Here is a 25,368-nt window from a genome sequence, read left to right as displayed (position 1 = left end):
GACCACAGGCACCCACCACAACACCTGGCTATTTTTTGGTTGCAGCCATTATTGTTGTTTGGTGGGCCGGGCTGGATTTGAACCCACCACCTTAGGTGTATGTGGCTGGCGCCTTAGCCACTTGAGCCACAGGCGCTGAGCCTATATTTATTTTTCTTAACACTGTTTTGCAAATTTCCACCTCATCTCAGACTGCCTTAAGCCTTGTATTACTCCTTCACTTTCCATAAAACTTTGGAGAGAAATAATGGACAGCCAAGTAAAACCTTAAAAGTTTTGAAACATTTTTTTCTTTGTAGCTGGATACACAGTAGAAGAAGAAGTAGATTTGATTAGACAAGCACAGACTGGGAAAGAAAACAGCAGGCCTTAGGGAGATACACTGGACATCCTCCACCCTAAACCCTAAGATGCCTCCAGGAAACCTGAAGACAGTAATTCCAGAAGCCCAGAGGATAACCCCATTTCCTCCCCAAGGTTATCAGTGTCAGACTAGAGCCCTTTGGGAATTCAGGAAACTGTAAAGAAACCACAATAGCCTCAACATCCACAAACATCAACAACTTCAATGATAAAATTCATTACAATTCATCTCCTTCCTGGGCAGCGCCAGAGGCTCAAAGGAGTGGGGCGCCAGCCCCATATGCTGCAAGTGGCGGGTTCAAACCCAGCCTCGGCCCACCACCTCCCCCCTCCCCCCCAAAAATTCATCTCCTTCCTTCCACAAACACAGACCCAAAGCTCAGGGGCAGAAAGGACTACAGGAGAAACTCTGGGTTGCCCAGCTTGGTATTTCCTCATTGCAGGCCTGGGTTTCCCAAAATCTCAGGGGGCCTGGAAACTGACATCCTCATCTCTGGGTGAGAGGTTATGGCCACTCTCTCCTGACAAGCAGGTCGAGATTAAAGCAAATTGAGGCAAAGGCTACGGTTGCCAATGGCAGGAGAAGTCTGGCTGGTTCAGGTACACCCACAAGGCTGCTCAGGTGTAGGGCAGGTGTAAGGAGAGGAGAAGGTGGGAAAGCAGACAGGACCTGGGCCTACAACTATATTTGGGGCGGGGCGTGCGAAGAGCAGAGGGGAGGTGGCCTTGAGGATAACCAATCAGAGATCGGACTGAGGTCTAGGGGCGTAACAGGGGTGTATCTTAGTCGAGATTGGATAATTGCAGGGAATGGGGAAGGGGTCCAGCGCAGCCTGGGCCTGCCAGTTTGCAATTCCGCGTTATATACCTCAGTGGCTGTGGCAGTAGGAGCTGGCTGAACTACCTCACACGTGCATGGATCGATACCCTCCTCATCTTGCTTAGGGGTTCCTTCTGTCCTGGGTCCGTTCGGTCTCGCCCCGAGGTTCATTCGCTTCTCGGCTCTCCCAGCCTCTCGCCTAGCCACCCAAGTTTTAGACCTAGACGTCTGCAGAACGAATTTGTCACAGCCATGAATATCTCACACGAAGTGGAGCAGCTGTTCCAGCCCTATAACTTCGAGCAGTTGCAGGACATGAGGCCCTTTTTGGAGGAGTACTGGTGAGGCTTGGGGAGGAGAAGGGTCATGCTAGGGGCCCAACCCTGCTGATTGTTTTTGTGGGAGCTCAGGGGTGGGGGTGGGGGGCGGATATTGAATGCTTGCAATGATTTTTGTTACAGAGCATATATGTGTCAGACTCCCCGTACTGGCTCCACATTACCTTTGTGCAAGGTACAGGTAGTGTGGCACCTCAAGGAAATTAGAGCTGAAGGAAGAAAGTAGAAATAAAAGGATGAAAGATAGGAATATGGGAAGATACGGAAGCCAAAGGGAAAGAATATAGTGAGAACTGTCGCTGAGGAATGAATTTGATCTGAACTCCTACTAGATAACTTTCCCCATCCTTTGTAGCTGTATGTGTGCTAGCATAGTGCTGGTCCCAGGGATAGCTTGCACTTCACAAGTATGTTCTTCCCCAAATGCTGTGTGGTCCCTGCTCTGGAGAAAGAGACAAAGTCAAGGAGCTCTTTCAGGCTTTCCCCAGGCTCTCTGGCTTTGATTTAAAGCTCCTCAGAGGTGTTTGTAGGCTGACTATATGCTCCAGGCCAATTTGTCATGACCCAATCAGCCAGAAGCTATTGCCACATTCTTACACCACAGCCCTGGAGAAAGATGGATTACTGCCTGAGGAAGATGCTTACCCTCTCTCTGTCCCATTTCAGTATCCTAAGAGCAGGCAATAATCAACCACCCACCAACCCCACTGAGAGAGCAATAATTATAGAAACCTTGGGCATAGCTCCTGCCCTGTGCTAGATACTTTATATTTAGTACTACTGCCAGGAGAGGAGTATTAACCCCCCTTTACAAATGAGGAAGCTGGGCTCAGAGAATTAAGTTAGTTTTTCCAGTGTCACATGGCTGGTAAGTGGCAGAGCACTCACCTGGAGGGATGAGTGGGCATAACCAACACTCACCCTGAGCCCATCCCCTCTGCCTTTTGCCTTCCAGGGCAACCTGTTTCCCCATAGCTCTGATCTACCTGCTGCTCACCTTTGTGGGGCAGAAATACATGAAGGCACGGAAAGGCTTCAACCTGCAGGGGCCTCTCATCTTCTGGTCTTTCTGCCTTGCAATCTTCAGGTAAGACACTCCCTCCTCCTACTTCCTACCTATTCTTTAGACCTAGACCTCCAGTTGCATCAACTCCCATCTTATCCCCAAGTTGCCTCACAACATTCTCCCTCTCCCATTCTTTCAGCTTTAGTTCCCCTACCAGCTTCCACCAGCTTCCCATATTATTCTGTGTTATTTCTTTTCTAGACTCCAACCTGGCAGTCTCTGCTTCATCACTCTTGCACTCAAGTCTGTACTTCAAACAAATTTCTCCAGCCCTAATAATCTTAGCTCCTAAAACCCTCTCCCAAGACCTTCCAATAACTACTCCCAGTCCTCCCTTCCCATTGTTTCTCCCCCAAACTACTTCAGTCTTCTTCATTCTTCTATTTATCCCCTCCCAAGCCTTATCCCATCCCAAGAACTCCATTCCCTAACTCAACTTTCAGTCCCATCCCCCTGCATTCCCTGGTCTTTCCCCAGACCTCTTCTCCTCTAGACTACTGGTTGGAGCTAGTAGATTAATCCAAGGATCTCAGAAGCTGTGACTTATCCCACTGGAAGGGTGGGAAGGTGGTGGAATTTGGGACTGAGTAACCTGGCCAGACCAAGGGGAAATATGGATTAGTGCGTGGGAAAGATGCTTACACTCTCTTTCTCTGTCTCATTTCAGCATTGTAGGAGCAGTGAGGACGTGGGGCTTTATGGGGATCGTGATTCTTAGAGGGGGCCTAAAGCAAACTGTGTGCTATGCCAGCTTCGTCAACAATTCCATAGTCAAGTTCTGGTCCTGCTTTTTTCTTCTCAGCAAGGTCATTGAACTCGGTGAGTGGTAAGGCTTTGTCTCTCTGTGCCCAGTGAACTGTATCCTTCCTCAGGGGCCTCCTTTCACTTACCACACTCATTCCTCACCCCTAGGTCATAATAACACTTTCACTCAAGCCCCTCTACAGATCCTCTTCCATAAAGATCCCTCTGCCTCCCTTGAGACTCTCTCCTGTGTCCCTATGCTCAGTATGGAGGGTGGTCCCAGCACTGGGTGGTATGACAATTATGACTCCCCATCTCCCAGGAGACACAGTCTTCATCATCCTGCGTAAGCGGCCACTCATCTTTGTGCACTGGTACCACCACAGCACAGTGCTAGTGTACACAAGCTTTGGATACAAGAACATAGTGCCTGCAGGTGGCTGGTTCATGACCATGAACTTTGGTGTACATTCCATCATGTACACCTACTACACTCTGAAGGCTGCCAATGTGAAGCCCCCTAGGGTGCTTTCTATGCTCATCACCAGTCTACAGATCCTGCAGATGTTTATGGGAGCCATCGTCAGCATACTGACTTACATCTGGAGGCAGGAACAGGGATGCCAAACCACGGTGGAGGACCTCTTCTGGTCATTCGTCTTGTATGCAACGTATTTCATCCTATTTGCTCTCTTCTTCCGCCAAACCTATATCAAGCCCAAGGTCAAAGCTAAGACCAAGAGTCAATGAAAGGTTGGAGAGAACAATGAAACCCCAGGCTCTCTCTTTCTCAGGGTACTAAGGGGCTAGTCTTAGGTTTGGGAGAATGATGCGAGTACCTTACCTGCATGGTTTCCACACGAGATGTGTATACCACGGGAGGTGGTAGGAAGTTATGGCCAACAAGAAGGGTCAGCCCTGGGATGAGGGCATGGTATGGTACTTTGATATTTTTGTTTTTAATGTGAAGGCCAAGCAGGCCCTGGGATTGGGGTGGGACTGAAGAGCGTCCCCAGAGCTATTTATATTTCTACCTAGAAATATTTCTTCTTCTTGATTTTTTAAATTAAAGATTTCAAGAAGATTGGGGAATTTGGTGGGGAAAGGGGGCTGCTGTAGTGGGAGCACTGCTGGCAGGAGGTGATCAGCAGGAAGCCTGAGGGTGTGTTGTGTGGAAGGATGAGAGGCACACGCAGACAATAAGAATCCTAGGCCTTGTAGGCACTTAATAAATGTCTGTTACAGACCAGAATTTTATTGCTGTTAGGAACAATGAGAAACAGGTGCAGAGAGGTGGAGTAATTTATCTAAAGTCATAGTCTTAAATTGCAGAATTGACACCTGCAAATAAGCATTTGAAACCAGTCCTACCAGCTATTTTCCCTGAGACCACGAGGTGGCGCCGTAGCACCGGCTTTGCAAGCCCCACACACGCACCTCTTGCGCTCCAGGAATCCCAAAGCTTCCCCATCCTGGACGTGGGGAGGGTGAATGGGACTGACCCCTTGAAGCCTGGACCCTCACCTCGTCCCTGTACATTCAGTTCTCCTTCAGACAGTGGGGAAGAATGAAGGGAAGGGGGCCCAACCGCAACTCTGAATCATCCATCAGGCCTTTGACAGTCCGCGCACGTTTATTTCATTTATCTTTGAAAACTGGGGAAGGGGAGTCTGGAGAAGGCGGGATGGGCCAAGGATGAGTTGGCCCCCGAGGATCTGGTCCCTGTTCCTGGCCTTAGTCCCAGGGGCGCGGTCTATGTGTAGGTCTTAGCCCACCCCTCAAGGCTAGGAGGGGGAAGGCCCAAACACCCCTCTCAAACCCTGGGGCGGGGGCAAGTCAGTCAAGACGACCCCAGTCCGGGGAGGCTGTGAATTGTCGCCCCCACCCTCGGAGATGCTCCTCCAGCCGGGCAGCTCATACTGGCCGTTCCACGGCGTACTGGCATGGACTGAGGTTGGCGGCTGGGGGCGGCCCGGGCACGGCGGGGTAGCTGAAAGAGGCGTGCTGTTTGGCTTTGAGCCGCAGACTGGCCAAGCTCGAGTTACACGGGTCCCGATATACGTAGGGGGAGGAGGCGGCTGCAGCGGCTGCGGCGGCGGCCGAAGCATAAGGGCAAGACACTGCCCCAGAGGACACAGCAGCCGGAGCCAACCCGGGAGGGCCCCCGCCCAGGCCCTGCAGGGCCCCAGGTCCTGGCACGGTGCCCGGGGCAGCCGCGGCCGAGGGCACCATGGAGGCGGCGATGGAGCTGGGTGGCGAGAAGACGGGTTGCGAAGCTAGAGGCCCCACGTTGACCGAGTTGAAAGCGAACGGGAAGGTCTTGGCAGCGAGCGGCGGGGCGAGCGCCTTGGGTGGCCAGTTGCCGTAAGAGTAGCCAGGGTACACCTCCTCGTAGGGCGGGACCAGCCCCCCGAGGGGCGCCGCAAAGCCGCCCTTGCACAGCTCCGCCTGCTGGCTGCGCTCACGCTTCCGCCACTTGGCGCGCCGGTTCTTGAACCACACCTGCGGGCGCGGAGGAAGAAGTCAGGGCCTGGGGCCACGCGGCCAACGGGGGTTCGACCCCGGACCGGGACCGTGCAGGGGATAAACAAGATGAGGTGGCAGACACAGTGGGAGGAGAGGAGCGTTGGGAGTCAGGGGCCGAAGAACATAAACTGTGGGTGACAGGACTGAGTAAGCGGCATCAGGATCTGGGGCAACAGTAGGATGGGGTGAAGGAGAGGTGAAGCGGAGAACAAGAGACGTTGTCTGGGAGAACCCCGTGGTCGAGGAGGTAGGGAGCGTAAGAGCAGAGACCCAACGTGGGGCTGCGGGCGCAGGGAGCGTGGGGCGTTGGGCTGGAAGATGGGGGCAGGTGGGCAGAACCGCAGGTTGCTGGTTTCCAAGCTGCTCGCCAAGGGCCCACAAGGTGGAGAGCTGGGATCAGGAGAGCTTACCCGCACGCGGGCCTCGGTGAGGTTGGTCCACACCGCGATCTCCTCGCGCGTGCTCATGTCGGGGTAGCGGTTCCTCTGGAAGGTCGCCTCCAGTTCCTGCAGTTGCTGGCTCGTGAAGTGCGTGCGCTGCCGCCGCTGCTTCTTCTTCAGCGAGCCGTCTTCTGGGGAGCCGCCAGGCAGCGAAGCTGAGGCTTTCTCCGAGTCTGGGGGCCAGTACCCGCAGGTCACAGGGGGCCCAGGCCTGCGCGGGCTCTTGGACTTAGGGAACTCCTGAACCACCCTCTGCCATTTGGGCTTTCACTCCACGGTCCCACCCAGCTAGGGATTGAGCTGTTATCTCTTCCACCCCCAGAAGGGGGCGCGCTCACCGCTGTGCTCTTGGCCTTTGCAGCCGTGTTCCGGGAGCGGCGGGTGTGGAGTGCCCGAGTCCGACAGCGACAGGGCGGGGCTGCGGGCTTCCGCCTCGCTGAGCAGGCCGAACTCCATGGAGGGAGGGCTCTGGAGGGAAGAGAAAACTCAGACCAGGTTCATGGGGGTAAAAATCTCCTGATCATCGAGGTGGTGCCTGTGGCTCAAAGGAGTAGGGCGCCGGCCCCATATGCCGGAGGTGGCGGGTTCATAACCCAGCCCCAGCCAAAAACTTCAAAAATGAAAAAAAATTAAACTCCCTATTATCTGGTCTCAGCAGTGTTTGCCCACACTTCCCTGTCTACTTTCTCAGCCCAGACATAAAGTCACCCCTGCGTGGGGTACCCTAGGAAAGAATGGGGCAATCCTAGCCTGAAGGGGAAAAGGTGTACACCCAGAGGTTTTATACACAGATGTACACACTAGATTTCATTTTATTGGCTCTGCGCCTATAGCTCAACCGGCTAAGGCGCCAGCCACGTACATCTAGGGTGGCGGGTTCTAATCCCCAGCCAGGACCCGCCAAACAACAATGACGGCTGCAACCAAAAAATAGCCGGGCGTTGTGGCAGGCACCTGTGGTCCCAGCTACTTGGGAGGCGGAGGCAGGAGACTCGCTTGAGCCCAGGAGTTGGAGGTTGCTGTGAGCTGAGATGCCATGCCATGGCACTCTACCCAGGGGGACAGCTTGAGGCTCTGTCTCAAAAAAAAAAAAAAAAAAAAAAAAAAAGATTTCCTTTTGTTAACCACTGGACACCTAGAACTGTGCCTGGTGCTGTTTGGTGTTCAATCTATTTTTCTTTTCTTTTTTTTTTTAGATTTTTGCACTGCTTGGAATGATATTTATTGAATTAACGAAAATGCACACTATTGCACACCACCACCTCGCCTAAACTACATCCTCAAAGACTTTAATTCCTTCTCACATGAACACACAATATCCCCATGTACTCACACACACCCTTCAGCCAGTTGTACCTGCAGCAGAGCCCAAATGTCTATTATTTACTCTCCTTAGTACAGATTTTACTTTGAAGCAGGTCTGATGTTTCTCCCATGAGAATAACCAGTTGCTGGTGTCATTTACGTGTACTTACTATGAACTTTCATCTTTTTTTTTGAGACAGCCTCAAGCTGTCGCCCTCGGTATAGTGCTCACAGCAACCTCCAACTCCTGGGCTCAATCGATTCTCCTGCCTCAGCCTCCCAAGTAGCTTGGACTAGAGGTGCCTGCCACAATGCCTGCCTATTTTTTGGTTGCAGCCGTCACTGTTGTTTGGCAGGCCCAGGCTGGATTGGAACCCACCAGCTCAGATGTATGTGGCTGGCGCCTTAGCCACTTGAGCCACAGGCACAGAGCCTGAACTTTCATTTTATTATCTCTCCTTCACAAGAATACATCAAAATTAAACATTAGCACCATTTTTTCAGATGAGGAAACTGAGACTTGAAATAACTTGTTTAGGACCGCAAAGCTTGTAAGTAGTGGAACTGTGATCTGAACCAGGTCTATGAGTCTCCTAAACTAATGCTTTTACTTCATTTTGCTTTTTCCAATCATGTTCTTTGGGACGCTCCAGAAATCCCCTCAGGGACTCAGCTGTAACTCAAGCCTAGCTTCCTCCAGTGTGGAGGGCAGCTCTGCTGTTGTCTGTTTTGTTTACTATTTCTGAAGAGGCCGGGTATGTTGGCTCGTGCCTATAATCCTAGCAATCTGGAAGTCTGAGGCAGGTGGATTGCTTGAGCTCAGGAGTTCCAGACCAGCCTGAGCAAGCATGAGACCCCATTTCTAAAAATAGCTGGCTGTCTTGGAGCCTGTAGCTCAAGCGGCTAGGATGCCGGCCACATACATTGGAGCTGGTGGGTTCAAATCCAGCCCGGGCCTGCCAAACAACACTGACAACCGCAACCAAAAAAAAAAAAAAAAATAGCCGGAAGGCTTAGGCAAGAGAATCGCTTAAGCCCAGGAGTTGGAGGTTGCTGTGAGCTGTGATGCCACAGCACTCTACCCAGTGTGACAGCTTGAGACTCTGTCTCAATAAATAAAAATAGTTGGGTGTGTTGTTGTGTGGCCTGTAGTCACAGCTACTAGGGAAGCTGGGGCAAGACAATCGCTTGAGCATAGAAGTTTGAGGTTGTATGAGCTATGATGCCATGGCACTCTACTGAGGGTGACAAAGTATAACGCTGTCTCAAAAAATAAATAAAAATAGTTCTGAAGAGATTTTATTTGAAGAAGAGTTCTGAGATCAAACACAAGTTAGTTTTTTTTTTTTTTTTTTTGAGACAGAGTCTCACTATATAGCTGTGGGTAGAGTGCTGTGGTGTCACACCTACAACTCTTGGACTTAAGAGATTCTATTGCCTCAGCCTCCCAAGTAGCTGGGACTGCAGGTGCCTGCCACAACACTCAACTATTTTTTTGTTGTAGTTGTCATTGTTGTTTGGCAGAACCCACCAGCTCCAATGTATGTGGCTGGCACACTAGCTGCTGGGCTACAGGCACCAAGCCCAAACACAAGTTTGAAAACCCATTGGTGCTTGGGTCCTATCTGTGCAGACACATATAGTCACATACCACTTCCCTCCAGTCATTGCTCCACTATCAAGCAAGTATAGCCTCTACTAAGCCTACTCTAGGCGTAGGCATAGACTTCTTAAAACCACCTTCTTACTCATACTCCCTATCCCCAACCTAGCCTGACTTTGCCCAGGAGCCTACCTTCCTCTCCAAGTTTCTCCTGCAGGGTCCTCTTTCCTACTGGCTCTTCCCAGACCCCTCTTGTGGAAGAAAGGGAAAGGGCAAAACTGAGGCTCAAGATGGGTGCTCTTGATTGGAGGAGAACAGAAGGAGGCTAGGGACAGAGGGACAGGACAGAGAGCTGGGTGGGAGAGATCTTTCTGCTCCCAACACCCCCTCCCACTAACAGGGGCCTAATGCAGGCAGTGTGGGGTGGCATTAATGTGGTGGATTAGCCTACGTTGAGATGTATGTCACTTGGCTGTTCTGAACTTATTAGGAGCCTTTCTCAGGGAGGTGCAGATGGGCAGGACCAATGTATTTACACATGCTAATGCCCCTTGCAGCCAGCTCAGAGGTCACAGCTGTGCCCCTACCCCAACCTTCCAACCTTCAAACCAGGTTGGGGGTGGGACAGAGGTCAAGGCAGGAGATTGAGAAACAGTCCCCCATTCTTCCCTCAGGCAGAGGGTTCTAGACCTTGGACCTTTTACTGGGTTTGGAGAGGCAGGGCTGGAGGGAACCTGGGAAGGAGGGAGAGAAGTCAGGCCAGGAGTGGAGGTGTGTTCAAGCTTATCTCCACTTCCAGGTCTGAGGTCAGGAGCCAGAGGCTTTGGGCTGGAAAACTTTGGCCCAACAATGCTCCAGTGGATGGCAGATGTCTTTGGGAGGAACCTATGGCAGCCTTGACTAGCAGCGCTTCCCAAATTGCTGGGAACACGAGGGAGGAAGACTTAGAACTGAGAACTGGAAAAAGGGGTGCTCTAAAGTCTCCCTTTGTTTTGTACTCAAGGTGCTCTTGAAATGTAAACCATATTCCAGACTTTTACAGAAACCACAGGAAAAACACAGAGCTGGGGGTGGGGGTGGCATCTGGGTTTACCTGTGGGAAAACCAGTTCCATCAGTGTGCTTTGGCTCCAGACCCAGTTTTCCAAATTCCCATGCCCCTGGCATTCCATAACTGTACCTTGGTTTCACCCTCTATTTCAGCACAGGGAGGCAGGGTGAGAAGGGATAAGGGCCAGAGTAAAAGACAAGGGCAAGAAAGCCCAGTTCAGGCTGTGTGTTCTCAGAGACAGACAGACACATGTGCAGACACACACAGGCTCCCACTCAGACATAATAAGCACTTGGACTTGGAGCTGGAGGCACACACACACTGTCCCCCACATGCGCTCCCGCATTCAGGCAGACAGACACTGTCACACAGGCTCTTCACTGTGACAGGGACAGCTGCCTGGGCTGTTTTGGAGCTAGCCATTACCCTTCCCCCGCTCCCTGGCCCCTCTGAACCTCAGCTCAGTCCCTGGAGCTAAGGACTTCATGTGGGGGAGGAGGAGGTCAAGGAGGCCAGGCGAGTATTTTGCACTCAGTGACTGCTAGAGAGAGCCTGCTTGACTGAGTGAGGAGAGGCAAGAAAATGCTAGAGATTGGGGTGAGGAGGGGGGAAAGAAAGTACACAGAACCCTCTTAGGAAAGTCATCTAGTATAGCCCAGAGAAGTTAGATTTGGAATTGAAATATCTAGGTTCATGTTCTGGCGCCACAACTTACTGGCAGCATGTCCTTGGCAAGTTAATTTACCTCTCTGGGCATATTTCTTCATCTCCGAAAGGGAGGTGATAATCCTTTCCCTATAGTGTTGTTATAAGGTTTAGATGAGACATAACATGTAAAAATGGGTAGGAATAAAACTCAGAGTTTTTTTCATTCATTGAACAAATGTTTATTTGGCACCTTCTGTGAAGTTGGGCATTGAGGACAAAGTGGTGACAAGATCTCATCCCCGAATCTGCCCTTACTTGAGTAGTTTATCTCCCCAGGCTCTGTATGTCTCAGTGAAGATTACTCTGCTGAATAAAGGTGAGCATGCTACATTTCAGTAAGAAAGACAAGTGTCATGAACAATGTCCTAAAGATGAAGGGCTCAGTCAATAAGGAACAGCAAAATGGGCAGAGTAGCCCAAGCTGGAGCTACTTTGGGGACCAGGGAATAGTAAAGGAAAGAATGAAGTCTTTATGCTCTTGAATGAGTTAGTAAGAGTGGAGAGAGGAATCACAGTTGAGAAGGCCCCTGACTATGAAATCAGAGAAAGAAGGAAAGAACAGTAAAGCTGAACAGGCAACAAAGATGTAAGGGTGGGGGCATTGGCCTCTAGCCAATGTCCAAGTGGGCTCATCAGGCAAAGACTAGGAGCACCAACCTGTTGTCTGAGCTGAAGACAGGCTGGCTGAGGATTAAGCTCCCCCAAACTCCTGAAGGTCAGGAACTGGGGAGCTGGGACTGAGGTGAGGGGCTTTGCCTCATTCATTGGATAGGAAAGGATAAACAATAGGTCTGGAAGTCTCAGGATTGGTTGATGCTGGTAGGAAATACCAGGCAAGGACAAAGAGAGTCAAGAGATAGCAGTGGTGGAGTCCAGCTCTGGAAGAGGGCTGCCTGCCCCAATCCTAGCCTTTCTGACAGGCCCTGCTGGGGATGTATAGCCGAGGCACCACTGGTGTCAGGGTGGCATTGCTAGGCCTAGGAAGATAGAGAGCCTGCAGTTTGTGCTCTGATTCTGAAGTACAGGAAGACTGTCATGGACTGCAACATGCAAATATAAAGGTGGAGAGCAAATTACAGACCAAAGAGGCCATAGTAGGGAGATCATGGTTTCCAAGGGACACAACCTTACTGTGGGAAGTTAACTGTCATGTGGACCCACTTAAGTCCTGAAGCCAGAGGGGTAGACCAGGGCCACAGTGATAACAACCACAATAGGTTACAGTAATAGTGCCTGAGGCAGGAGGCACAACCTGGAACTTAAATAGGAGAAACCTTTCTCTTGCAGGGGCTGAATGGAGATGAGGATAAGAGGGGCTAGAGTTGTGATGCTATGGCTTAGCTCAGCCAGCAGCAAAGTAGGGAATAGGGTTGAAAGTTGAAAGTGTTGAAAACCAACACTTTCTATATGGAACCATTGTATAAACCCGAAACTGAAGTGAGGATCTTAAGTGGACATGGCCTCATGTTCATTAGGAGTGCTCAGCACCCAGACTTTGGGCTGAACTTCAGTGTACAAATGGGAGCAAATAAAGACATATTTGCTCATAGCCCCAAGATGAAACCCCAAGACTCAGAAGCAGCAATGGTTTGATGCATTCAGGTTGTCAAGGGATGAATCAGGGATCAAGGAAATGATCCCAAGTACTTCCCTATCACCCTTGTTTCTTTCTTTTAGCAAGTGTTAGGTGCTAATAGAGAGCCCTAAGAATGGTAAGGCACAGACCCTAACTTCTAGGAGCCTGTAGTCTAGGGAATCCAATAGGGCATAGGATGGAATGATGGACTGCACAAGTCTGACTCTGAAACTGTGGGAAATCAGAGAGATAGACGCCCATGTATGGAGGAGGTTGGGGACGCAGAGAATGTAGACACATGGCTGAACTGGGAGTTGAGGAGGCAGGGAAAAGGGAGGGCCTTTTAAATAATAGAGCAGTATTAAGAATGAACTGGCAGGTTTGGAAGCCAATGAGGAACCTAACTTGGTCAGAGTCTCACCATGGTCAATGGGAGGTCTATTAAATCCTGAGCTTTGGAATGTCTAGGGTGTCTCACTTTCTTCACCCCAAAGTGAAAAAAATGGGTTAGACTGAGGGGGACTTCTGATGAAAGACAAGGGTTGGTAGTCTAGACTTGATATAGTTTAGGCTACAGTGTGCCATCTTTTATATCAAAAAGCCTCTAAGACTAGTAAAAGACAACATCTACCCTAGAAAACTGGAGTCATGACCTGAAACAACGCCACTGGTTAAAACTTCTTTGAGGTTGGTGGTGCCTGTTGCTCAGTTGGCAATGGCGCTGGCCACATACACCTTGGGTGGCGGATTCAAACCCAGCCCAGGTCTGCTAAGCAAAAATGACAACTCTAACCAAAAAATAGTTGGGCATTGTGGTGGGCACATGTAGTCCCAGCTACTTGGGAGGCTGAGGCAAGAGAATCGCTTAAGCCTGAGAGTTGGAGGTTGCTGTGAGCTGTGATGCCATATCACTCTACCAGGGTGACAGCTTGAGACTCTGTCTCAAAAAAAATATTTTTTTTCTTTGGGGTCTCCAGCTTTATGTAAAAACTCAAGTGAATTTTTCAACCTTTTCCATGTCTAAGTTATGCGTATTTTAATATAAAAATAAAGTACACTCCATCTTCAGATGACATTACCAAATCAGGAAGATAGGCCTGTTTAACTTGTGGTTATGCCCCTCCTACCCCTCCAACTGCCATCCTTCCACCCATGCCCCTGTTAACAAGCATTGCTCCGAGCAGTGGGAGTCACTGGAGGCTTATAGCTAGGGGAATGACAAAAAGCACTATCTTTGCAACTTTTATTTGGCAATGGTGAGCAGAATGGACTGGGCAGGGGCAATATAGGAAAGGAGAAATTACAAACTGAGAGGCTTAAAGAAGGCCAGGATAGTACAATGGAAAAGGAGTGGTGAAGAGAGTTTTGAAAGCCATTTCTCTCTGTCTTTCTATCACCCTCTTACCTCACTGATTATCTTCTTTTCCTTTTCCTCCTCATCACTCTTTTCATAGGTCTCTGCCAGTGGCCATGGACACCCTAGGCACCCCAAAGCTCAGAATTTGATGGATCCTTCAGGTTTCCTGCTGTCTACCTCCCCACATTTTAGGAGGCATTTAGAGTGAATGGGGAGGGAGGTCCATTAGCCCCATCCTTCTCTCACCCAACTTAGCTCTAGCCTACCACCCCTGCTGTCTCTAAACCTGAGTCTTGGGCCCATATTCATATCCTTGAGCAGGAGACAGATAGAGATCAGATCAGGATATTTGGTCAAGTTGAGTGGCTAAGCATTTGGGGAGCTCCCCAGAGTTCTCAGAGAGGGGCAAGGGTAATGGCTGGCATCTGAAGCCTGGGACACGGTGTCCTATCTGTCATTAAGAATCTTCCTGTGGCTGGATTAGGGATGTAACCAGGCTGTTCTAAGGCTCAAGACTACACTTTTTCAAGCAAAGATTCTGTAGTTACAGGGAACTTCAGTTTGAGCACAATAATAGCAATGCTTCTTATTTCTATAGTGCTTTTCCATTTGAAAAGGGATTTTATATACATGATTTCATTTAACTCTCAATTTTGCCCAGCATGGCAGGATATTGTCCAAGGATACATAGATTGAAGAGATTTGAACCTGGTTCTGCTTTCCATACCTTGCTCTCTCCACCCTGCAGCCATTTGTGTGACTGACATGCACTGATCCTCCCCAGTCCTGGAGGATTCCATGTCTACTTCCTGCCTCTACCACCTCTCTGGAAATGAGCTCTGGAAGTTTGCTTTCCATTGTGTGCCAAAGAATGTCTTCTTATTCATTCTGAGATTGTATCACTCCAGTTCTAAGAGGCCCCCTCATCTCTGGGTTCAGGATTTGGGGAGCAAGCAAGTCTCCTCCCTATATAGGCCTTTCATTATACTGTAGATTTTCATACTGACTCACCTTCTAGGCACCTAAACTTTGAAATTTGTTCTCGCCAGCAGCCTCTGGCTCTCCATCCTGATGATCATTCTCTGACCCTTCTTTAGGCTCGTGACATTCTCCCTAAGAGCCAGTGATCAAGCATGCACTCAGCTACATGGCTTTATGTATAGATGGGAGAAGATTCTGTTTTTTGTTTCCAATCATCTTGATTATAATGCCATCTCTTTTTGGCCTATTTAGTAAAAGCAGAACTGTGGGCTAAGGTCTTTAGGGAACCATCTATAATGCCTTCCCTATTCTTTTCCTGATTTAGGGCACTTCATTTCTTTCACCCATAATTTCAGTGATGTTCAAAGCCCCTGAAAAATGTATCAAAATTTGATGGTACAATTGGAATGTGAGTTTATTAAACAGGGGCAAGGGACCAAAAAGGTTGAGTCCTAGTGATAAGCAAACTTTAGAACTGAGGAATGTAAGTGGGAGTAGGGAGGAATATGCATTGTATGTCACTTACAGGTGGAGGGTGAGAAATGTTGAGACCCAATTGTTTACTTATTGCTAAACACAATGGCTTGCATTTGTCCTCATGAAAACTCTGTCCCTGGCTGTGTTCTGGCTTACTTATATAGATCAAGAGAATTCTCCCTCCTCTGTCTTCTTCAGCTTAACTGGGCTCTGGTTAAAGAGCTGGGGTCAGAGTGGCTGATCATTGTATGGGCCCAGAGGAGTCAGGGTCCTACCTCAGTGACAAGAAAAGCAAAAGGATCAGTTGGATAGCACTGAGACATCCTTTCCAACCTGACTTAGAGGGTCATATAGCCTCACGTTATACCCTAGAGTCTGGGCTCCATGTATCTCTTTCCTCCCTCCTTTTAGTCACCAGGATGTTGTTGGGATTGGTGGGGCTTATAAAGCAAAAGGGAAACAGGACCACAGAGTTTGCTTTGCTAAGGGGCTACAGTTTTCTCTTCTGGCCTGCATTTCTGCCCTCCTGTAAGGAAGAAGTCTTTTGCCTATTGACATCTTGTCAAGGAGTCTGGGGATGTCTGGTCAACTATATTAGAATTAGGGGCTGATATGAGTTTGTTAGAGAACTGAGGCCGTGAAGGGCTTGTGCTGGGCTCCTCCCTGTCCTCCATTGCCTTTTGTGGCTCATTCCTTCCTTTCCTGCTTTTGATCTCCATTAGCAGTCCCATCATTGGGCTTCTGTCCTCAAATTTGGATTCTGGAAGTCCAGAGTAGTCCTATGATTTATTTTGAATTGAAGGGTCATATGTTCTAGTGCCACCCACCCCCAGGCCAGGTTGCAGCCTTTACTCTCACTCTCTACTTCTAGCCTGGAATCCAGTAGGGGCTTGATTTGCAAAACAAGTTTGCAAAAAGTGTGAGCTGGGATTTGAGGTGACCCACTGCTGCCGATCGTACACATAGCAGGGCAGGCGCTGCCGGGTAGATGGACATGCCACCCGGCCAGGGACATTCTGTCCGCCACTGCCGGACACAGCGCCTGCTCTGGAGAGACTCACTTCGCCATCCTGGACATTCTGTCCGCACCAAGCCCCACACACCGCGGACATTCTGTTCGATTTTGAGGCGGCCCAAAGTGGGACCCATTCAGACCCTGACACCCCAAGCTAGATCTGCCAGACCCGTCGCCTGGTCTCTTGGGCTATCCAGCCCCGGCCCTGCTGCCTGCACAGCGGCCATCTGACCAGTCGCGGCTGGGCTCTCACAACACCGCTACCATTCCAACTGCAGAGCAGCTGGCTGGGAAAAGAAGCGTGTGCGACCAGGCGCACCCCTGCTCCCAGTCCCTGGAGTCTGTCTGAGGCTGGTCTGAGGAGCGTCGGGCGCTGCCAACTGCCTCTATGCTGGGCGACCGCCACCGGCTGCTCCGCTGGCCAGGGTCTCTGCAACACCTTTCACTCTGTGGCCGCCTGCCTCGTGCCCTCGGATTCTAGGGCGCTTTCTGCTAATGGTTTCCAGACTCCCTACTCTGCCTCCCAGAGCCCCTGTCCTGGCTTCACATCTCTACCCTCGCTCCGATTCCCTGAGTTTACCCCTTCCCTATTCCCTGGGTTCATACTCTTGAATTTCCCTTTTCCCAAATCCTGCAATCCGCCCTCCCAGTTTTGACCCGTGCCCCAGTCCCCGGAGTTCAGCTGCCCCAGGTTTTAGGGATCCCAAGGTCCGACCACGGCCCCTCGGCCCCTGTCCTTAGTATGGTCAGGCACTCACAGTGCGTCCTGAAGCAGGCAGACTCCCAGCAGCGGCGTTGGCGGTGGCGATCTAGAGGGCAAGCAGGGGCCAGGGGCCGGGCACCCGGCCGGAGTGGGGGCCGCCCCCCTGCTCTCAGGCCGTCGCTCCGCTCGGGCGCTCTCGGACTAGCGGGAGGAGAGAGTGAACCTCACCGCTACTGCCACCCCCAGCCGGCGCCCATTCACTTTATGGCAGCCCAGGGCGCCCCCAGCCCGCCGCAGCTAGCCGCGCGCCGCAGACCCCGCCCATTTCCAGCTGCGCCGCCCGGGCCCCGCCCTTTCCAGCTGTGGATCTTCAGGCCCCGCCTTCTGGGGTGGGGTCCAGCCGGCAGGCCGCCAAGAACCCCGCCCCCTGGCCAATAGGAAGCTCTTCTCAGCAACTGGGCCACGCCCCTCCCCACGTGTCTGAGACCGCTGTTTTCTGCGCAGAGCCTGGCCAGCAAGAGCAGAGTGGTCTGTATAACCCTGGGGAAACAGGGTCGGCCAGAGGCAAAGTGGGGCTGGGCTGCTACACCGAGCGAAGTGGGTCGGCGCCAGGTGGGAAGGCGCTCGGGGCCGCTGGGTCTCGGCGCTCAGACTTCGCTGCCGCTCAAGTTTCGCGGATTTTCTCCACTTGTCGCTGTCTGTCTCTCCGCCCTTTTGTCTCTGTTCCAATCCTCCAACGTCTCACCTTTCTTTCCTCTTCTTTCTCCTCTGCCGCTTCCCTGCTACTGTTGGCCCCTTTCCTCCCTCCTTTGCCACCTTAAAAGACTAATTTCATTTTCCCTCTACTCTTTTTTTCTCACATCTTTCTTCCTCTTCTGGGCTCTCCTCATTTTCCCCTTTTCTCCAAAGAAGATGGCTTCCTGGAGAAAGCAGGGTGTGGGATGAGAAAAACCAAAGCGATATTCAAACCCTGTCACTACCTGCACCATCACGGAGTAACCTTGAATAAGTAACTTAATTGTCATCTGCCCCACCCCTTCCTAAAGGAAAAAAAAAAAAAAAGGAGGCTCTTGCGGATCTCAGGGCTTGGACTGGGTGCTCTTCAGAGGTGTGAACTGTTCGTTTCTTAGTCTGCACCCATGACTTACTAGGGCTGTGCTTTCTCTCCAGCAGGACTGGATTCCTACTGGTGGTACTGGGTTAAAATCATGTGAGCAAGCTATGGTTTTAAAGCTTGCTAGTTAGGAATTTGCAACAGATGTCCAAGGCACACTTGGAGTTAGGCTGAGTTGTTTGGGTGCTCCTGAGAGCCTAATCCGAGTCACACAATATGCTCCTAAGGCAAATCTGAGCAGTCATGTCTCTACATAAAACTCAATGACTTCTGATGCCCTTAGAATAAAGGTCAAGCTCCCTAGCCTGGTATACAAGTCCTTAAGGACCTAATCTTGTCTTTATCTCCAATTTCCTAGAAGTTTCCTGCACACTTCTGGCCTTTCTGTGACAATAACCAATTTTTATTTTGCCAACTTCTACTCATCCTCCTAAGCTCCACTCAGGCCCCTTTTTCTCAGGGAAGGGTCTCTGAACCCCCAGGTTAGCTAGATGTCTAGACTTTTTTTTTTTTTTAATGTCTAGCCTTTTGCTTCCTTTGACCCTCCTTATGTATACTATCTAATACACCACCCACTATATTGAAGGGATAAGGCTTATCCTTTGTCTTGGATCTTCTTCTGGATCCTTGAGTGCAGCCTTTTGACTGAATCAAAATTTTACAGAACAATGGCTTCTGTAAGCCATTTGGCTTCTCCTTGATATGTCTGTCCCATCTGAACTCTGTTACTGTGTCTTGGGGATCTGGAAGGCCACATGTGGCTTTGAGGCTTCAGGTTCCTCACCGCTGGATAACCTTATGTGTTATCCTCTATAAGACTAAGATTTAGGAGGGCAAGGACCATGTCTTCTTTATCTTTCTACTCCCAGGCATAATGTAGAATTTCAATAAATATGTCACACTAAAATTTAAGAAGATGCTCTACCTTGTACAATGATAGTGGTTAGGGCTAGGGAATTCTTATCTCTTCCTCCCTATCTCTAATGCACAATCACATGCTTTAGGATAATGAATTTCCAACAGTATGTGGAAATGCAGATGGGGAGATAGGGAGTTTTGGCCCACTTGGAAGATTTTCCAATTGGCTCTCCAGGTCCAGAAGACCAACTCTAGTTTTCAAATGAAGAGGAAATGGCTCAGAGGTACTGGGGAAAGAGATGCAAAGGTGGTGTGTCGGTGTGTCTTCTTCCCTTAACTCTCCTTGGGTGAAAGAGGCTAGATCCTCAGCTGGACCCAGAGACCAGAGGCCCAACATGCAGGTGCAGGGAGCTGTTGAGAGGTTCTTCAGACCTGAGGTAAGGTCTGATGCTTTTTTTTTTTTTTTTTTGAGACAGACCCTCAAGCTGTCCTTCTGGGTAGAGTGCTGTGGCATCACAGCTCACAGCAACCTCCACCCCTGGGCTCAGGCGAGTCTCCTGCCTCTGCCTCCCAAGTAGCTGGGACCATAGGTGCCCGCTGCAACGCCTGGCTATTTTTTGGTTGTAGCCGTCATTGTTGTTTGGTGGGCTTGGGCTGGCTGATGCGTTTTTAAAATGAGAAGATCATAGCACATGGATGGTCTTTGGATGCCTGGTTTCAAGACCAAATTACTAAGGAGTTGGGTTTGGAAATTCCTTGGAGTTGGGTCTTCCATAAATGAGAGGAAGTATGGAAAGAGTGGGTATCTTTTTTCACTGCCTCTGAGCAGTCTCTCCAGGTGTTCGGGGACTCTATTCCAGCAGACAGGATGGAAATTCCAGCATTCAATTTGCAAGGAGAAAAACCCATCCTCCTGTCATTTTCCCCATACACTTTCACTTCCAGGTAATTATAAATATTTGACAACTTTTGTCATCTCTTGCAAGGGGAGGAAGAAGCTGGGAGCAGGAGAATGAAAACAGGTGGATATCCAACTCTCAGGCCTCTTAGCATTTCTAAGGCAAACTTGAAAGACTTCAGTTTCCAGTCACTGATAAGATGGACTAACCTGCTGGGTAAGATGTGCTTGGTGTGAAGGGTAGAGCCGAGAGTTACAGTTTGATAGAATACACCATGAGAAAAGCATAAACGGTAGCAAGGGGCATTGAAAAAAGAGCTGGACTGGGGAAGGGGTATGGGGTTTTGTCTTTCTGCTCAGCCTTTAACTAGCTAGGCGCACATGGTGCCAGCCTTTCATTCCGCAAAATGAGGAGACTTGAATTAGGTATTCAAGGTTCCTATTGCCTCCCATTTTCTGTATTTCTGGATGATGGAGATGGAGTGGAAGACGCAGTAACAGAGTTCGGATGGGACAGACATATCAAGGAGAAGCCAAAACGCGGCAGGCAGACGGGAGGGCGGGGGTAAGGAGGGTATGGAATAGATCGCCAGACTGGTTTTAGGATGGGAGAGCCCAGAGCTGCCTCGAAAGGGAGTGATCCCTTAAAGGCCATGGTATTGGACCGGGTGACTGATAGTATGATGTGTGGCAGGGGGGAAAAGGGACGCCCGCTTAAGCGCTCAAAACGGACCCCGCCCCCTTTCCGGCAAATTGTAGCCTCTTTCCAGATAATACCCGGCAGCCACTGCCAAACCACGCACTGCAACCGAACTCTACCTAACTCCACCTCCCCAGGCCCAGCACAGTTTCTCATTTTTTATTGGCTTTCATAACTGTCACTCAGACATTCTCTTATCTGTTGGTTGTCCCCTACCTACCCTTTCTTTACTTTGTAATCTCGCCTCTTTAGGCAGTACCCGCCTTCTGAAGCCAGTTTCCTTTCTTCAATTGGATAACTAGAATGCCATTTTTCATGGTGCCAAGCTGTGATTGGCTAGACGGGACAGAGCTCGCGCAGTTACCAGGCAGCGGGCTAGAGTGAGGCTAGTTACCACGTCAGTGAGCTGACAGGAAAGGTAGCCGGTTCCACTGCCTGTCCGGCCGACTCATCCCTGCCAGCTGTACGGTCCCACCCTGACTTCGCCCTCAACTTTCAGAAAACGGGCTCCTTCCCTTCTCTCATCTGCTACTAGAATCGGAGAGCTGCTCGGAGACGTCTCCGGGACTTGGGTTGGACATGAGCAGCGGCTGCCAGTCCTGGGACTAGGCCCCGCCATTTTGGATCCCCTGACAGGTCAGCCAAGTCTCTTCCTAGAGTTCCAGTGTAGTGAAGGCCGCCCTGGCATCGCAGCAGAGAATTAGGGGGCAGGGCCCTTACTTTGGGCGAGACAGAATGGGTTATGGACGCAGCGGACCAGAAAAAGACAAGGGAAGGATTGTTGTGGGAGGGACCTGGGAGGTGTGCAGGGGGCAAAGGTCAGGCCCCTTCCACAGGAGAGGAGATTTCAGCTCTGACTTCTGCTTCCTTGAGGTGCTGGAATCCTTCTTCCTATTTTTCCAGGCCTAACTTAGTCTTCAGCTCCTCTATTCTGGAGCTTTCTGCATCCTAAAAAGCCTAGGTATCAAAAGCTGAAAGCAAACCTGGGGAACATTGTGTCTGTTTTATGGGTTGGTTTTCAGATTTTAGATGTCAGAGTTTCTCCAGATTTTGAACAGTTTCCACTTCTGTGTGACTCTCATTAATACCGCGGAACTGCATCAACACCGGATGATGAACTAGTGCAACCTAGACTCAGGTAGTTAGAAGACGTATGGAAGTCTTGAAGCCAGCAGCATGGGACACTGGTCTGTGAGGTTTTCCTCTTATAGGGCAGCTCATTTGTCAGTCTGGGTCTGTACGTAAACACTAGACTTATAATCTGGGCCTGTTTCTTTATACAAGCGTTTACAGATACTCTCTCCTAGTTTATTTTTTTGTTGGTATCCCTCCACCCCCAGGTCTTCTCTTCACTTAGCTTACGGAGATGAGGTTTAATTTCAAGGAAGCCATTCTATTATAACATACTTAACCAAGAGCAGAGAGGGATTTAAGTACTGGCAAAGTTTGGTACTGTTGGTCTATTATTTTTAGTGGGTAAAAAAAGTCATGGAGAGTTAATCAGCCAGTGTGGTCGCAAAGTCAGGGTAGCAGAATGAATGATGGAATATAACCACAAAGAGTGTATTTTAGGGCCTTATGGTGACCTTTGATAAACTGCTGTGTTATGAAATGTAAAAGTCCACCAAGGGTAAAGAGTGTTTTTAGAAATGAGGAATAGTGTAGGTAGTGTTTTTTTTTTTTTTTTTTTTTTTTTTTTTTTTGAGACAGAGCCTCAAGCTGTCCCCCTGGGTAGAGTGCCGTGGCATTACAGCTCACAGCAACCTCCAACTCCTGCTCAAGCGAGTCTCCTGCCTCCGCCTCCCGAGTAGCTGGGACCACAGGCGCCCGCCACAACGCCCGGCCATTTTTTGGTTGCAGCCGTCATTGTTGTTTGGCGGGTCCGGGCTGGGGATTCGAACCCGCCACCTTAGGTGTACGTGGCTGGCGCCTTAGCCGGCTGAGCTATAGGCGCCGAGCCTAGGTAGTGTTTTTTAATGCACAACATAGAAATTTATACACCTTTAATTCAGGTATACAAGCACTCATTTAGGCCCTATAGAGGATACAAATTGAAAGATCTGCTTTGAGATCATTCAGTTTATGTGCTTCTTACAAGTAATAGCATGTAAGTGCAGTGGCCTAGCTAGAGTATATAGTAGGGTTGAAAGCAGGATCAACCTAATGCCTTTTGGCATGTAGTGAACACTCAGTAAATGTTATCTGTACCTGGGATTAGTTTTAGTATGTGATTGGGACTTGTGGCCTAGTTCTGGCCCTAGGAGTCAGGAACACTGCACTTTTGCATGGTAAAGTAATTAACAAAGAGGATCAAAAACTCATGGTGTTAGAAAACAATTTGGGATCTTTGGGGGACTGAACTCGTTCTCCTACCTTATGTCCCTTGCCTTACTGAAATTGTGTGTGTGTGTGTTGGGAGGAGGAGGGATAGCATAGCATTTATAGTTTACATGTATTAATTTAATGGGATGTAAATGTATAGGAAACTATTTGCATTTTAACTTGCTGATCTAAGTTGTAGAATTAAAAAACAAAGTAGTTGGCTTGGCGCCTGTGGCTCAAGCGGCTAAGGTGCCAGCTACATACACCTGAGCTGGTGGGTTCGAATCCAGCCCTGGACTGCCAAACAACAATGACAGCTGCAACCAAAAACTAGCCCGGCACTGTGGCAGGCACCTGTTGTCCCAGCTACTTGGGAGGCCGAGGCAGGAGACTTGCTTGAGCCCAGGAGTTGGAGGTTGCTGTAAGTTATGATGCCATGGCATTCTACCCAGGTGACAGTTTGAGGCTCTGACTCAAAGAAAAACCCCAAAACAACAAAGTAGTTAAAAGAGGCAAATGAAATGTTATACTCAGGTTTGATGGGCTTTCCTTCTCACCTGGGCCATTGCCCTGTTGCTGATATACTTCGCATAACAGGTAATCTACTCTCTGGATAGATAGTGTGACCAATTCAGCAACTTTTCAGTTGAGGCTGAGGGTGACTGTGGAGACATGAAAAAATTTCCCCTTCTTTATTTAAAAGATCATTTTCTAGATAAGAATAATTATAGGTAGGAATAATTTTCTAGATGGGAATAATTCCCTCTCCCTACTGATGAAGAAATCAGAGAATGTTCTTCATTCTAGACTTGAATATCAGCTTCTTTTTAATGGTAGGTATAGGCAGTACTATCCAATCTTAACAGTGATGCTTACTGGCATGGTGGGAACTCAGACTATAGATACATCTCCTCAGTAACTAGGCACCTGGTTTCAGCTCATAGTTCTTTACTTTCCTATGTTCCAAAAGTCAGGATTACTGACACTTTTAAGTAATAAACTTAAGGGCAACGCCTATGGCTCAAGGAGTAGGGTGCCAGCCCCATATGCCAGAGGTGGTGGGTTCAAACCCAGCCCCAGCCAAAAAAAAAGAAAAAGAAAAAAGAAAAAAAATAATAAAATAATAAACTTCATTGATAGGATAGTTAGACTGGTTACTGTGGGCAGCTGGAGAGAAAGAAGATACAACTCTTCCTGCTTTTGAGAAGACTTACTTTATTTATAGAGTACTCACTGGAAGGATTATCCTAGTCTTTTTATGCCATTCCTAATTGATTGATCACATTGTATCCCTGTAGTTCTGTATGACTGATTAGAACGATTCTTTTGTTGGGGTAATGGGGTTCAGTTGAAAGGAGAATGAGAGGTTTGTTTTATCCTCAAGCTAGAAGAGCTATGTAGATGTAAGAGGCTACTGTTCAGCTTTTCTTTCTTTTCTATATTTCAGTATGTTCACCTGCAGTTTTTTTAGTAAAATGAAAATATAATAGAGCAATGTGCTTATTTGGAGCCCCAGTCATTTTGGAAGTGATCATGGGAGTAATGATTTATTCTAATAGTAGTGGAGATCATAGATGCAAAAGTAGTTTAGGTGATCATGAAAATATGAAAGTATGATAGCAAAGTATTTATTATGATATAAACCAGGAGTTAAAAGCTCTAATGCCTAAGTACCGTGTTTCCCTGAAAATAAGACCTACCCCAAAGATAAGCCCTAGCAGGATTTCTATGCATTTGTTAAATATAAGCCCTACCCTGATAATAAGACCTAGTGATGGGCGTGGCTATGCAGCATATCTGCATAGCCATGCCATGCATTTCGGCACTGAGCAGTAAGGAAGACTGGAATATCTTTTACCTACCACAGCTCCTTTCTCCAAGCCGATGACACTTGCACGAGTGCGTGTGTGGTAACTGCTGTCGTGGGCACCCTATTGCGCACGTGTAAACGGTTAGGGGAAAGGAGTTCACACTTCACTAGCACCAGCCCCACCAACAAGGTCGGCTCCCCCCATCAGGTTCCAGAAGAAGATGACTTAACTGTATTTGAATAAATGTAGATTGTTGTATTATACTTAATAAAAATAAGACATCCCCTGAAAATAAGCCTTAGTGTGTCTTCTTGAGAAAAAAGAAATATAAGACAGAAACATGGCACTAGGTGGATAATGAAAATGAGTAAAGGGGGAATGCATTAGGGTAGAGTTGGGACTGCGGCACACTGGGGAACCTATGCCCTTATTTAAAAGAGGCAGCTGGCTCGGCTCCTATAGCTCAACCGGCTAAGGCGCCAGCCATGTACACCTAATGTGGCGGGTTCGAATCCCCAGCCCGGACCTGCCAAACAACAATGATGGCTGCAACCAAAAAATAGCCGGGCGTTGTGGCGGGCGCCTGTGGTCCC

The 25,368-nt window shown here is 49.1% G+C and overlaps 2 protein-coding genes across 2 annotated transcripts; one reads left to right on the top strand and one right to left on the bottom strand.

The window, feature by feature from the left end:
- Positions 1 to 1,432: 1,432 nt before the first annotated feature.
- Positions 1,433 to 4,081, top strand: ELOVL3 (ELOVL fatty acid elongase 3). Its single transcript, XM_012803584.2, has 4 exons — positions 1,433 to 1,524; positions 2,477 to 2,608; positions 3,255 to 3,406; positions 3,654 to 4,081. The coding sequence occupies exons 1-4, from the start codon at positions 1,436 to 1,438 to the stop codon at positions 4,079 to 4,081; spliced, it is 801 nt and encodes a 266-aa protein (XP_012659038.1). The 5' UTR covers positions 1,433 to 1,435.
- Positions 4,082 to 5,245: 1,164 nt separating this feature from the next.
- Positions 5,246 to 6,753, bottom strand: PITX3 (paired like homeodomain 3). The gene is made up of 3 exons (XM_023511796.1): positions 6,636 to 6,753; positions 6,268 to 6,470; positions 5,246 to 5,833 (listed from the first exon to the last, which is right to left on the bottom strand). Exons 1-3 carry the CDS (start codon positions 6,751 to 6,753, stop codon positions 5,246 to 5,248), a joined length of 909 nt encoding a protein of 302 aa, XP_023367564.1.
- Between the last annotated feature and the right edge of the window lie 18,615 nt (positions 6,754 to 25,368).

The sequence above is a fragment of the Otolemur garnettii genome, unplaced genomic scaffold (assembly GCF_000181295.1).
Source record: "Otolemur garnettii isolate 467f Iridium unplaced genomic scaffold, OtoGar3 scaffold00021, whole genome shotgun sequence".
Taxonomy (NCBI): domain Eukaryota; kingdom Metazoa; phylum Chordata; class Mammalia; order Primates; family Galagidae; genus Otolemur; species Otolemur garnettii.
Note: the sequence above shows the minus strand (reverse complement) of the source record. Positions and strands in the feature narration are given on the sequence as shown.